The sequence below is a fragment of the Phalacrocorax carbo genome, chromosome 3, assembly GCF_963921805.1.
Source record: "Phalacrocorax carbo chromosome 3, bPhaCar2.1, whole genome shotgun sequence".
Lineage (NCBI taxonomy): Eukaryota > Metazoa > Chordata > Aves > Suliformes > Phalacrocoracidae > Phalacrocorax > Phalacrocorax carbo.
In genome coordinates, this window is record NC_087515.1 from 129,659,344 (window position 1) to 129,673,457 (window position 14,114).

The 14,114-nt window shown below is 56.8% G+C and overlaps 1 protein-coding gene across 4 annotated transcripts; it reads right to left on the bottom strand.

The window, feature by feature from the left end:
* Window positions 1–19: 19 nt before the first annotated feature.
* Window positions 20–12,977, bottom strand: FNDC4 (fibronectin type III domain containing 4). Of its 4 annotated transcripts, none has more exons than XM_064448506.1 (7): window positions 12,734–12,977; window positions 8,110–8,251; window positions 7,144–7,259; window positions 6,415–6,619; window positions 5,402–5,491; window positions 3,944–4,077; window positions 20–1,737 (listed from the first exon to the last, which is right to left on the bottom strand). In XM_064448506.1, exons 2-7 carry the CDS (start codon window positions 8,195–8,197, stop codon window positions 1,705–1,707), a joined length of 666 nt encoding a protein of 221 aa, XP_064304576.1. In that variant the 5' UTR covers window positions 8,198–8,251; window positions 12,734–12,977; the 3' UTR covers window positions 20–1,704. The 4 variants fall into 4 exon arrangements, with proteins under 4 accessions (XP_064304576.1, XP_064304575.1, XP_064304578.1 ...); XM_064448505.1 differs by having other exon boundaries at window positions 20–1,740; window positions 12,734–12,972; XM_064448508.1 differs by lacking the exon at window positions 8,110–8,251.
* Between the last annotated feature and the right edge of the window lie 1,137 nt (window positions 12,978–14,114).

Below are 14,114 nucleotides of genomic sequence, written 5' to 3' on the forward strand. Positions count from 1 at the left end.
CTGCAGGGACAACGCTGCCTTTGAGCCAGGATGCTTTTATTGAAAAGACCCTGCCACAGGGAGTCGCTTATCCTGTCCCTTTCCCACCTAGTCCTGCAGCAGGAGCTGAGCAGCACCTGGAAGGAAGAGTCCTGAAAGTGCTTTACTGGGAGGTTTATTCCTGGAAGACGCTGGATCCTGTGATGCTTGAGTCCAGGGCTGCAGAGCCAGCACCACAGCTCAGTGGCAGGCTGCAGAGCAGAGCACGGAGGGAGAGCCCCAGTCAGGGCACCAGCTGCCATCTCTGCAGCAGAGAGCCTCCTCCGATCACCTTGTTCACTCCTGCCTTGGGCAAGAGGGCACGCCTGGGCCCAGCCTCAGCCTCAGCCACAGAGCACTGCAGACACCCCGTGAGAGACTTCTGCCTGCAGGCTCTGCGGAGCAAACAAGCACAGCCCAGACATCACCTCTTCACTAGCCCCAGAGTGGTCGTCGGCTCTTGTTGTCCTTGCATGAGCAGGCAGGCTGGGCAGGTAACAGCGAGCCAGCTCTGGGCATTCAGGCCCGTTGCATCAGCCAGCCTGGTGCAGGCCACGGGACCAGCTCCGGGAGCCCAAGCATCAGCAGTGACCATACCCCAGCAAGACAGGAGCCAGGAGCAGGATGTGACGCCGTTGAAGCTAGGGTTGATGCCAGAGTAGTGATGAGCTCTGCAGTACGCGTCCTGCTGAGCCCACTGACACCTTGCTGGGCCTCAACACGTTACCTTCTCCCGGTAGCACAGGCATCGCGCTGCCTACAGGGTGTTCAGCAGCTCCCCCGCAAACAGCCTGAATGTGCCAGGACTGAGCTCTACTAGCAAAAGAGCAAAGCCACAGCTGTGCCCTGGCGCTGCCTGCTCCCATAGCTCTGTGGGGCTCACACCACCCCACCGAGCGGCTCCTACCAGCACGCCCTGCCCTGGCTTCATGCTCTTCAGGCTGGCCAGGCACTGTGGAAGCACTAGCTCCTAATGCTCGTTTGTGTCTTTGTCCCCTGCAGCAGGGAGAGGCCTTGAAACCCCTGCATGGAATGATGGAGTGCAGTGGAGCCCCATCCTCTAGCAGGGATCCACTCTTCAGCTGTGCTGGCTAGGCCCAGCCCCAGAGACAAACCCTCCTGCCACCCGGCCACGACTTCCCTGGCAGCCCTGGGATGAATGCCGGCACTGCCCTATCCCCTCAGTCTCAGGGCCGAAAGGGAAGCAGCTCCTGCCCTCCGCAGGCAGCCCTGCGAGCCCAGACACAGCGGCTGAGAGCAAGGTCTGCCCCAGGCTGCCTGCCGGACGGGCATGTGGTGCCACGCGGTTGCCCCCAGGCCTTTGGCCAAGCCAATGTGCAGGGATGTTGCCTCCCCTCAAGCCAGCACACCAGCCGCTTTGCTCCCCTAGGCTCGCCCTCCTGGGCTTCTGGTGTGGCCCACCCCCCCTTTCTCAGCTCTGTGCTCCACAGTGGCAGGGGAGCGAGGCCAGGCATGCGGGATGCGTGGGGCCGCGCACTGCATGCACGGCTGCGAGCCGGCTCCATGCACATCCCTGGACAGGCGCCCTTGGGAAAGCGTAAGTTCTGATACATGGATCTTCGCATGCAGAGTTCCAGGCTGGGTGCCTGGTGCTGCCTCTTCTTCCAAGGCCTGCTTGGCTCTGGCAGGATGCCCAGGACCCCAGATGCAGAGCTGGTGCTGTACTTATACCTCGATTATATTGACCGATGGAGACTTCTTCTATGAGAGAAAAATCTGCTTTCAGGCCCTGCTTTGCTAAGCCCCTGGGATGCAGACCCCCCACGGCAGAGCCCCCAACCTCCCACGGCTGGCACTAAGACCAGCAGACCTCCTTCCTCCACAAATGGGCTGCCAGCTGCAGCTGAGCCCTCTGCCCTGAGCTGAGGTGTGGGTGAGCTGCAGCAGAGACCTGGCTACAGCAGCTCCCTCAGAAGAGCAAGGGAGCTAACCCTGGAACCCTGGCCTTTTGCATTTATATGCTCTCCTAGCAGAAAGGTTCAGGTTGCTCAGCTGCATCACCTGGTGCCTTGATTTGTGGAAAACCGCTAAGCACCCAGGCTCACACAACCCTGAAATAAATTAGCAGTGTCTCTCCTGAGTGTGTGATTACTGACTCACTGCACACCAGGTGACGAATCTGCTTTCCAGACAACACCTCCAGGTGAGTCCCTTCAACCACACACTTGCCTCCCCAGGAAGCCTTTCTGCCCACTGCTGTGCCCCAGTACTCCTGGGTGAACCAGCCTCCCCTGCTCCTCACTCTTCAGCCTCCAGGGCTTGCAGATGTCTGGTGACTTCCATCTGCTCCTTAGTGGTAGCCACGCTACACCTGATGCCACTGGACAGGAGGCAGGCGCAGAGTCAGAGCGGAAAAGTTAAGTGAGGGGGTAAGAGGACATTTGCCATGGGGCAGAGAATCCTCAAAGCATGGGATGACTGGCATGGAGGGACAGATGAGGTCTGCTGAGTGCCAGTCACGTCTCACTGCCATTCCCTCATGACAGCTCTGGCACGTGCCAAGGGAGCTAAAGGCTGCAGGTGGCGAGGTGGATGTTCTCAAAAACTGTTGCAAGCATGAGCAGGCACTTTCCTTTACACTAAAAGGAGTGTACTCATTGAAGAGCACAGCAGATACGTGAATTCAGAGAAGTTGCTAGGAAGTGAAGGGGTCCTGGTTGCTTGCATGTTTTATAGCTCAGCCCTTTCACACTGAAGCAGGGTGCAGAAGGTGAGTGCCCCCATGGCCACACTTCATAACAGGGCTCAGATCAAGAGCTGCACTGCTGTCTGCTACTTTACAGCAGCTTGGCCCTGAAGGCAAGCGAATACTTGGCCCTGAGGGCAAGCGAATGCAGAGCTTTTTCTTTTCCATACCTTGTTCCCAGCTTTGTAATTAAGGACTACAAGAATAAGCTTGCAGTGTTGTCACCTGCAAAGTGCCAAGGGTATGGTGAATGCAAAAAGACAAACTGAGGTGCATCAGCCCTGTACAGATGCACTTTGCAAGCAGCAGGAATAGGCTGCACCTGCCTTCGCAGCCCTATATGAGTAGGATCAGTTTGGAGCAGGGATCCAAAAGGATGGACCTTTTTGGCAAGGACTAATCAGGAGGCTAGACAATCTGGAGGAGGAGGTCTGGGGCCTTGAAGTCCATACAGGAAGTTTCTGCTCCTGACATCTGCTGGAAACCAAGATGTGGAAGGAGAGGGGCAGTTAGGCAACACAGTCAGTAGAGTTCCCACCATCGACAGAGGAGGCAGATGAGACACAGGGAACACCTAAGGCAAGGTCCTGTTAGAGCTTGCGCATCAGGCTTATAAATCATTGTCTTTGTCAAGTAACAAAGGGAGAAGTGTCAGGTGGTGAGGGAACAGCCAGATGAAAGTACTGCTCCTTCCCCATCCATAGCCCAGCACAGTACCTCCATTAGGGTGGGGAAGGGCCTCTGGGGGTCCTTCCCATGAACGACTTGTGTGGTGATGACCTTGAACAGGCCCCAATGAAGGCAGAAAGCAAGCAGTGATAGACCAGTGCAGGAACCACAAGAACAGCTGCCCAGCTTGTCTGCCTCCTGCCTGAACAGGCTGGAGTTAGACCTGTCTATGGGATGCAGAAGAGGTGCAGCCTTGGAGCAGCATGGTGAAGGGGCTGTTACAGTGCAAGGAAAAGTACCACACTGCCATGTGGGATCCATCCCAGCTGATATATCCTGCTGTGTCTACCAAAGTTTCTCCTGCAATCACCCATGGGGCACACACACTGCCCCAGAGACACCAGGGCTCACTGCACCCTAAAAACCCTCAGTTCTTAGGGTGAGAGCATGAGCTGGGGTGTTTGTTTCTGGAGGTAGCCAGAACTTGTCCAGGCAGCTAGCCACAGCAGATGTCATATGCCGTCCCTCCTGCCAGCCCTCCCCACTCACCTTGCTCCGCAGCAGCCCTCCGCTCGGTCGCTCTGGCGTGCTGTGCTCCGAGGATGGCTTTGTCTTTTCCTTGTTGTTGTTGGAGTCGTTGTCCTTGATGATGTCATACTGTCTGCAGAAGAGGGCAATCACGGCTGCCAAAAGACAGGGGATGAAGGACTCCCTCACACTTGCTGCCCACTGCCTCCCCTCCCTACAGCATCCCAGCTGGAGAGCAGCCAGGACCAAGGCACCCTGGCATGCTGGTCACCCACATCTTCCACCTGCGTCAGCCTGGACCACCCCAGACACCTCTGCATGTGTGGCCAGGGCAGTCTCCTTGGGCAAGAGAGGCACATATGTGACTAAAGCCATCAGGGCACACGTGAGGGGCTTGGTGCCTACAGCTCTGCAGCTAGGACTCTGAGGCCAAAGACAAATATTGAGGCACTTGGAGAGGGACAGCCCTTGAGGTCAGGGAGCAGCTGAGTGGGTTTCTGAGTGCCTCCAGCAAGGCACTGAAGTTATTGGTTCAACGCTCATCACCCTCACAAAAGCCAGCCCTTGGCTTTGTCCTGTCTTGCAAACTGACTGTGGGGTCAGTCACCCTGTTGTTGTTTTGCAGCACCCATCTCATGCAGCACACGTCCCACACCTTCAGACCCTGGATGCAGGACTCTGGAGCAACGCTTTGAACTGCCATCATTAGATGTGTTGGACCCATTCAAACCATAGTGCGTTATCACAGCCACCCACAGACTGGACCTGATTTCTTCCTGTTGGCACTCTGACACACCAACCTGCACGAGGTGTAAGCTAGCAGCAGCCACCTAACATTGTCTTATATTTTCTTCCAGTGCACTAGGAAAGTGTTCAAGGTTAGGACAAGGAGAGATTCCTGCAAGATGCCACTAGAAAATCCACATTTACTGGGAAGGGAGTAGGGGACAAATGACTTCCCATTCACAGCAGCTGCACGCAACCAGTCAGGAGCTGACTGTTATCTCCTAGGCTTCCTTGTCCCCAGGGCAACCTGCTCTTTGATGGAACACTGGCTTTAATCAGGTGCTGTACAGGACCCATCCTACAGTTCTGGCAGATGGAGGCACAGCCGCTACCAGCCAGTGCAGCAATGTTATCAGGTGTCAGACAAGCTAGCTCAGGCCTAACTTACATGATAGTTAACGTCAGCTGGGATGCTCCCACGCTGTAATTCTGTATTGCTTTGGTCCCACATTGTCTCCAGCTCTTCCAGCAGAGCAATCAGGCCAGCCAGCCCACATGCTCCAGGCCGTCACTGCTGAGCAGTGGTTGTGGGTGCTCCTTTTACCCCACTGGCGTGAGCTCCTACAGACTCAATGGACTTACTAGAAAGAATGCCAGACCAATACGCCTCTGCACTCTCTTAAGCCCCAGCCCCCCGTACCCCCTGGATCGCACCTCTGCCCCAGCCTGCCAGACATTGCTTGTGGCACTCACCTGCCCACATGAGCAGCACAGCCACGATGATGATAATCTCTCCTGTCTGCAGCTGCCTGTCTTTGTCCAGCCCTTCCATGGTGATGTCACCTGCAGCAAAGAGAACCCAGGCAGGGCTGGCAGCAGATACCCTCCCACCAGAACCTACTTCAGGAAGAGCAACACTCAAGGATCTGAGAAGGAGCTCCAGAGGAGAGAGCTCCTCCTCTCTGAAACAAGAACAGGTGTGGGATGACATCTTGGCTGGGGAGAGGACATGCAGCCTGTGGCTTTCCTGTGTGAGATAAACCACCCTCGCTACCAAACCCAGTCGGGGATTCTAACACCTTGTTTGGGTTCAAATAGGGACTGCACAATGCATGTGAGTAATCACTGAGGTTACTCCCGATGTAGGGACCAGGGCAGGTTAGGAAGGCCCTGAGTTGGACACAAAAGTTCTGAGAAAAGTCATCTGCTTGCCCTGTTTTACTCCTCTCAAGCCCCCCTTTTATGGCTAGAGCTGGACACAGACTCCTGTGACCAGTGGACCCCCTCTGGGCATCCTCTCTTTTGGATTCTTGGATCACCTCTCATCGGCCAGCATGTAGGCAACCCCAAGGCAAGAAGGTGCAACACAGATATGAGTAGGAAAGGAGACTGTGGGCCTCTGTCATTTGTCCTTTGGTAGCTTGCAGGCTGGGAGATCTGAGAGCCTGTTCAATATTTGCTTCCTACAGGCAGTGAGCAGGCCACAGCAGTTGTCCTGTCCACAGCCTGCTTAGCTGAATAGGGTGCCAAGATGTGGGATAGGAGGGCTGTACACCGGGGCTTGGGCACATTTTCATGGCCATAGTGGACACAACAGCAGCCTGTACAACACTGCTACCCGTCATGACCCTGTGGGTCCCAAGCCGCCTGCCGCTTAGGGCAGCACCTTCCTTCACTGGCTGCTGCATCCCTGCCCGTGTACTGTGGAGACCTCCAGGTGTGGCTCCACCAGTGGCACCTGGGTGAGCTGGAAGGAGCTGCCTCACCTTGGTTGGAGCTGTTGGAAGGGAGGCGGTCGGTCTCCTTCAGGGTCCGAAAGTGGACACGCTTACTGGCCTGGCTTTCCCCATACAGGCCGATGCTCTGCACCTGGATGATGTAGTCGGCATCCTCCGCCAAGTCCCACAGCACGCAGGCCCGGTTGGTGGTGTTCACCTCCCGGATGAAGCGCTGCATCTGTCCATCTTGCCGCTGCCAAAGTGAAGAGCTGTCATCCCCAGGAGGCTGTTCCCAGCTGCACCAGGCACAGGCCCCTGTCTGCAGGGCTGTGCTGGGCACACTGTCCTTACTCCTCCCTTCCCGGGCAATCATCCACCCCTGGGGTGGGCCAGGCTGGCCAGCACCTTGCTATGTAGCATCCCTGTGTGGCCTGAGAGCCAGGCACCTCCTTGGAGAAGCCACCATCAACTGGGGCTGTGGAGGTGGAGCAAGGCAAGCAAAGAAGGGTTATGTCATGGCTGAAGCACCATCCTTATCCAGATAAATTGTAGGGAAGTCACTGGACGGGCGGCTACCCTCAGCGCAGCCCATGGTCTGCCACCTCCCACCAGGATGGATGGCTCAGACAGGGTGCCCTGGCAAGGGCTGCTCAACAGCAGAAGTGTCCTCAGGCAGGTGCCAGAGGAGCTCCAAACTGCAGCAAGAGGGCTGACATAGGAGCATGCTGGTAATCAGTGAAAGGGGTCCCCAGCCCGCTGGGGACAGAGCCTGGATACCTGCTGTAAGATGGCATAGCCGATGACCACATCTCCTTCTGGGACGTCCCAGGAGACTGTGGCAGAGTTTGCCTTCAGCTGCGTCACAGTCACGTTGACAGGGGATGGTGGCCTGTCTGGGTGAGCCAGGGATGGACCAAGGCAAGGCACAGGAAAGAGGCAAAAAAAGATGTTTTAGAACAGGCACTCACCCCTGCACACCACCATGGGAGGCCTCTCCCACATCTGCCCGTGGCAGGACGTTGGCCAGGGCTACACGGAGCAGCTTCTCCGGTGAATCTGCCCCCAGGAGAGGAGTGGCACAGCAGGCACACAAGGTTGAGCCCCTGCCAGCAGCAACACATGCACAGCACAGTGCTTACTGGGCTAGCGGGCAGCTGCCTGCTGTGCGTGTGGGAGGTGTGCTGCACAGAGGCTCTCCCTGCCCAGGCAGCTACCTCTCTGTGGCACCTGCTGGCTTTGTCGGTCTTCACTCGCTGGCAAGGACTCCTCCCTGCCTGGCTACTGGTGAGGAACATGCTCACTGCACACCTCACCCTCTGCAGTGTCCTACAGTGGGGAAGGAGGACAGGCTCGCGAGGCATCTGACTTGCTCTTCTCTACAGGGCTTGCTTGCAGTGGCAGACATAGCCCATTGCTCACAATATACGTTCTGCGTAAAAAGGATTAGCAGTGCTGACCACATGCCCAGGCCGCCAGACCCAGCTAAAGACACGAAGGGCCCCCAATAGGTTCCTTCCACCTTGCAGACATTGAAATGGGAAATGCATGAAGGCCTGTCCTGAGCAAAAAGGAGTTACAGAGATTAAGAGACTGTCATGGCAATTTAAGCAGTCCCTGCAGCTCAAAATCACATGAAAAGTTCCTGCAGCCTGTCCCAGAGTACCGCAGAGACCCTGCTATCAGAGAGGAAATGTCATTCGCATTAGCTCTTCACAAGGGCATCTGCTTGCAGATCTGAGGTACCTTCACTGCTGCTCAGATGTTCGTCTGTTGGAAGGTTTACTTCATTCAGCTCCAGCACTAGCAGAAGCAGGGCTGCCTGGCATGACATGCTCCTGCTCAGCCTGGGCACAGAGTAGATTCTTGGCAGGGAAGTCCCGTGTTTCTGTAGGGTCCAGAAAGTCCAAACAAATCCTACATTAATGCAATTCTTCAGCCAAGACTGTGATGGTAAAATCAGGCTCCTCTAAGCTCTAGGGCTGCCCCGTGGATGTGCACATCATGAATGCCTGGCACACCACCCAGAACTGCGTAGGAAGCAGCCCAGACACAGTATTTATATATCAACTGTGACAGAAAAATGGGGCAGCTTGGAATAAACACACTATGCAACTCAATCTGGCCATTTCATCTGCCTGGCATTACTCCCTGCTCTAGAGTGGGGAGGAAAGCCCAATGCAGAAGGCAGAGCTGACTTTCCCAGCAGTGCAATACCATCAGCTGCAAAGCTGGCAGCAACACTTAGCCGTTGCTATCCTCTGGAAAGCTGGCCTGATTGACCTATGGTCTGCATCATCACCATTTTGAGATTTCACAGCACTAAGAGCATGGCAGGATCCTCCTACACAGATACGCAGACCTGCATACAAAGCCAAATTTTGTCTGGAAGTTATACACAGGAACTCATGAAGACACCGAGGCTGCTCTTCGTGTGTCCTCTCTCCTTGTAAACAAGACAGTGTCCTTCTACAAGCTGCTTGTGTAGCACATGTTCAATGTTGTGACTTATATGGATAGAAAAAGAGCCCCAGAGGGCACCTGAGAACAAGAAAAAAGATGATCGTAGACACCAACAACCACCACAGTTAGTAACAAGGAAAGGTCATCTCTGCAGGTCAACTATTTAAATGCTTGCATTCACATTTGAATATACCCAGCTCCATGACAGATCTAACCTAACCAGGCTGTGATTCCCACTCTGAGAAATGCAGTTTTGTGGTCGGCCATGGGCGACTGAGAGAGCCCAGAAAACACGTTCTCAGAGAGGCGCTGGGGCTGAGTGCATACCCTACAGAAGCCTACTGCATCACCAGGAGACAGAGTCATTGAAGACAACATGAACAAGGATATCACAGGAGGCTGTGCTCTGTCTTCCAGAACAGGAGGCTGGAAAACTGGAAAGGATTCAAAGATATACTTGAATATCCTTTGTCCCATAAAGAGTGTGTCTCCTTAGAGTTTTGCCAGTGGGACTCTGGTTCATCACTCTAACCTGTGAGAGGGAGTCTCTGAACCATGTCCCTGCCTGCACATCCTTGTCTCCCACAAGCCAACAGCAAAACAGCCTGAATACAGCTGGACTCCCCAGACCTGGCCACTGACTGGGGCACGTGTATTCTGCGCACACAGGAGCTGAGCTCCCCACAGACGTGGTCTGGTCTTCCGCTCCAGCCACTGCCAGTGTGCAAGTTAGCTGCACAACTAACAGCTGAGCTGTAGACAGAACCCTGTCAGCTAGCCAATAACTACTCCCTTGCACTGTTCCAGTGAGAAGCATTTCCAAGTGTGTGCATGTTGGGGGGCTGTAACGTTTCTGCTAGCCTTCAGGTATAAGAAGTACAGTTATTCAAGGCTACCACTATGCTAGTAAATGTAATGAGGTCAAGATCAGCCCAGGAACCCAGTGGTGGAGACTGTTCCAGGAACTACTTTGGTCTGGAACAGCCAGCATGTGCCCAAACCACTCTTGGGCATGGCTCAGGAGCTAGCACAAGCCATGAACCATTCCTAGTAGGTAGCACTGATGAGCTCCCTTCTTTGGAACTCATGAGCTTAATGCTATAGATGTGACCAGACCCTGCCAGCTGGCCTCTGGACAAGAACAGGACCTGGTGCTTCACAGGATACATCTACAGTAATAAAAAGCGAAGCTACCTAATTTATATCTAACAGAATGAGAAGAGATCTGAACATGTCCAAAGTGGGCAGCTGGACTTCCCAACCTCTAAGTATATGTGAGGAAATTAAAGGCAGGGTCTGACATCTGTGCGACGCAAAAGCCTGTGGATGGAACTTGTATCAGGCTCCCTCCTCTGCACAAGAATTTTCTAGGCTTCTGCAGGGAGCCCAGCCTGGCCCAGACCACATTTTCGGGCTGGGGATGCTGAGACATGGCCCTGGGGCTGAGTCACTCTATGATTTGAGAACGAGGGCACTGCATTGATCCACGGGCCGTGCTGCTGGGTCCACACAGGGCTGACAGTATTGCTTGAACTGTACTTAGACAGAGCTTGCAGAGGCCATGTGTAGGGATCTTCACTCACTGGCAGCAGAAGGGCATCCCAGAGGGGATACCGCCCTGGTACCAAACTGAAAAGCCAGTACAGTCAAAGCCAGCATGATCTGCTATTACACCCAGACCCAATCCCCAAATGACCCAAAAAGAGAGAGGGGACAGAAAAAGCACGTGGGGACATGGGGGAATCACAGCATGCATGGCCAGCCAGTGCTTCAGACCTCATGTATCGTAAACACACTTTGTGCAGGCTCCAGGCAAGCAGACCTGAACCTGTGTGATAGTGAGATCTGAAGGTGTCCCAGCTGCAGTTCTTCAGTGGAAAATGAGCATCCCTCGGTCAGTTGGCAGTTCAGCAAACTGCAGAAAAGACATTTCTGAGCACATGGGATTTGCACATCTAGTAGGAAGAGACAGGACAAGAAGTTTCAGAAGTCGAAACTAGAGAAGTTCACTCTAGAAACACGAGGCAATGTTTAATCCCAAGGAGATGCAAGATGAGACCTCACTGAAAGTTGTTATGACAAGACCTCCAAAGCACAGCTCACACCATAGAAAGCTTTGCGTATGATCCCCACATTAAGCCTAATGTTCTCCACCCTGCTCTGCAGCTCAGGTCAGAGCAGTTTCACACCAGAGCTGTTACCATAAAGATCTGTGAGTGCAAGGGCTCCGAAAAATGTATTCTCTGAAGCCAACTATTGAAAACATTCCTGTAAAGCCAAGATGCTCCAACACCCTGCTGGACTCTCTGGTAAAAGCATGCCACAGTTAAGCCCTGCCCAATGCATTAATAGCTAATGATTTTGCATCATTCATAAGTTATCCAGCTTCACTTTTTATTAAAGCCATATTAAGAAATGGGCACCACCACAGAAAGAGCAATCACTTAAGGCCTGGCACACCCTCTTGTCCTGTCAGTTCAGCAGTGGGTTCCTTTCAGGCCTGCTGAAGAGGCGGGAAGAGTTGGCCCTGTGTGCCGGACCCAGCAGCACTGCAGCCTGGGGCTGGGCAGCAGGGAGGGCTGAGCTGTGGGCAGCTGAGCACTGGACTAGATCTGCCACGCAGCCTGGCTTTGTAGGTTAGAGAAGGGGCTAGACAGACGCCCCTCAAGAGTGATGTTGGTAGAGGTGGTGCTGCATAGGGACGGGGCACAGCCCCACTGGCACACTCCCCGTCCTGTTACGACTCTGGAGAGGGGACCTCACCTGTCCCTTGGCCCGTGCCCTTGGGACTGCTGCTCAAGGGCACCCAGATGTTTGCCCAGCTTATCCCTGCAGTAGGGAGGTAAGCATCGGACTGCACATTTAAAAATAAACGTCCCCTTTTTAACAACCCAGACCGCGTTTCTTCCTGAGTCTGTCAGGCCTTGGAGTACATATTTTGCAAGGAGACTGAAAACATGGCAGAACATATTAGAACATGTCTGATACTCGCAGTTCAGTTTAATACATCAGTAACCCAACAAGGGGCAAATAGACAGCAGAAGGCTGCCACTGACACGGGGTCATTCAAATGAGTCAGGGGAAGAAAGGACAGAGGTGTCCTGGGTGCCGGCAGACCTCGGTGTCTTACCAAACACGGGCCCAGAGAGAGCAAGGCAGGAAGGCACACCGGAATGCCTGTCAACCAAGAACCACCTCGCAGCCCAGCGCCGGAGCAGCCCTGCCCAGGGTCATTAGCTCTCTCAGGACTCGCTGCTCACTGGTGAGGGGCAAGGATGGGGAACGGGGAAGCCCTCCTCTGCGGGGGCACAAGGAGAGCCCGCGTTTCCCCACTACCGCGCCCAGAAGCGGGAAGCTTCGGGGGCCAAAGCTCCAGGCGGCAACTCCAGGTGCCCCCGGGAGAGGCCGGTGCCCTCCACGGAGGGCAGCACGGCCACAAGATCGCACTCCGTCCCGCGGGGAGGGGACGCGACACGGCCGAACGCACGGCCGGTTTGGAGGCCACGGCGCCCCGAGGCCGGGCGCAGTCCCGGCGGCGTTGCCCGGGGGCTGGAGGGGGCAGGGCCGGGCCCCACGGGGTCGCGGCCGAGGCCATGCCGGGGACGGGGGAAGGCCGGCGACAGTGTCCGGCGGAAGGCCCCAGCCCACAGCAGGGGCCGGCGCCCGGCGTCCCGCGCCGGGGCCCGGCGAGGGGCGGCGGACGCTCCGGACGGCGCCCGGCACGTCCCCCGCCCGGGGAGCGCCAGTCCCGCGCCCCCGCCCGGCCCCGCCGCAGGCGGCAGCGCGGGCGCCCGGGGCGCGGGGCGGCCCGCCGGGCCCCGCGGCAGCGAGCGGGGCGACGCGCCCCTTCCCGTCCCGTCCCGTCCCGTCCCGTCCCGTCCCGTCCCGTCGGCCCGGCCGCACTTACTGGCTCGCACGAGGCAGAGGTCGCAGCTGAAGAGCACCAGGACGGGGTTGAGGAACGCCGAGAAGCGGGCCATGGCGGCGGGCCGGCGCAGGGGCGCCCCGGACTGCGGCCCCGGCCCGGGCGGCGGCCCCGGCACCTGCCCGGCTCCCTGCGCCGCGGGACGGAGCGGGGCCGAGCCCCGGCCGCAGCGCGGGGTGGGGGCGGAACGACGGCCCGGACCTCCCCCGGCCCGCTCCGCCCAGAACCGCCCCCCGCGCGGCACCGCAGCGGCCCCGGCACCGCAGCGGGTCCGGCGGCGTCCGCCAGCCGTACCCCGAAACGGCCGGCGCCGCCCCCCGGAACCGCCAGAGCCGCCTCCGAGCGCCTCGAACCGTACCCCTAAAATCACCAGCGCCGCCCCCCGAGCCGTACCCCCAAACCGCCAGTTCTGCCCCCCCACCCCGTGCCGTACCCCGTAACCACTAGCGCTGCCCCGTGTGCACTACCCCAGTAACCACCAGTGACACCCCAGGCATGCTGTACCCCCAGTAACCAGCAGTGCCGACTCTTCCCCGTGCAGTCTTCCCTCACGCAGTGTGCTGACGCGTTTTTTGTTACACAACGGCCCTTCTCGCTTGTACTGTCCTGGTGTGGCACTTCCCATGCACCCACGCATTCTTTCACAAGCCCACGGCTCCTGCCTTGCGGGTTTGCACTGAGGCTGCACGGCCCAAGGTAGCACAATGCTTTCTCGGTGCCGTGCAGGGGCTGGCTGCACGCTCTCTCCTGCTGCGATGGTATCGATGTGTGGAGAGGGGCCGGGCGCTGTGAAAAAGGATGGTGTGAGTCTCCAGGAGCCTGGAAGGCTCCTGTGCTGGGCAGGCCTCAGGCTGGCTGTCCACTTGCTGCGCAGAACACGTCATGGGGGCACACAGGGCCGTCCCACACAGCCCCTGCCCATGCTGCTGCACACAGCTGTGGCAGACTGAGGGGGCCCTCGGTCACCATCCTGTCCTTGCAGAGGGTTCTTGTGCATCTCTGGGCTGTGCTGCAGAAGGCTTCTGGAAGGCATGTGGGAGAAACCTTTCCTGTCCTTCTGGGGCTTCATTGCTCCACGATGCTGTCACTGCAAGATCGAGCCATTTGGCACAGGTGTAGGTGGTGCTGGCCAAAGCCTTGGCCCATGGAGCTGCAGATGCAGGGTGGTCACCCACCAGCCTGATCTGTTCAGTGCAGCTCTGATGGCGTCGCTCATGTATGTGGTCGTCAATCAACAGGTCTATCCTTGCAAAATTCCCCTGACCACAGCCACCCCAAGGGTCTGCCTGGGCCTTTGGCGAGATCTGGCCCTGGCAGAGTTCTGCTTGCTCGCCAGGGCTTGTGCCTGGGGGCAGGATTTGTG

What these genes read in the sequence shown, in the direction of transcription:
- FNDC4 (XM_064448505.1), bottom strand. Translation starts at nt 8,197, where the DNA reads ATGTCATGCCAGGCAGCCCTGCTTCTGCTAGTGCTGGAGCTGAATGAA. An exon ending in ACATCTGAGCAGCAGTGAAG is followed by an intron (nt 7,260 to 8,109) that starts GTACCTCAGATC and finishes TGGCTCACCCAG; the next exon opens with ACAGGCCACCATCCCCTGTC. An exon ending in GCTATGCCATCTTACAGCAG is followed by an intron (nt 6,620 to 7,143) that starts GTATCCAGGCTC and finishes TCACTTTGGCAG; the next exon opens with CGGCAAGATGGACAGATGCA.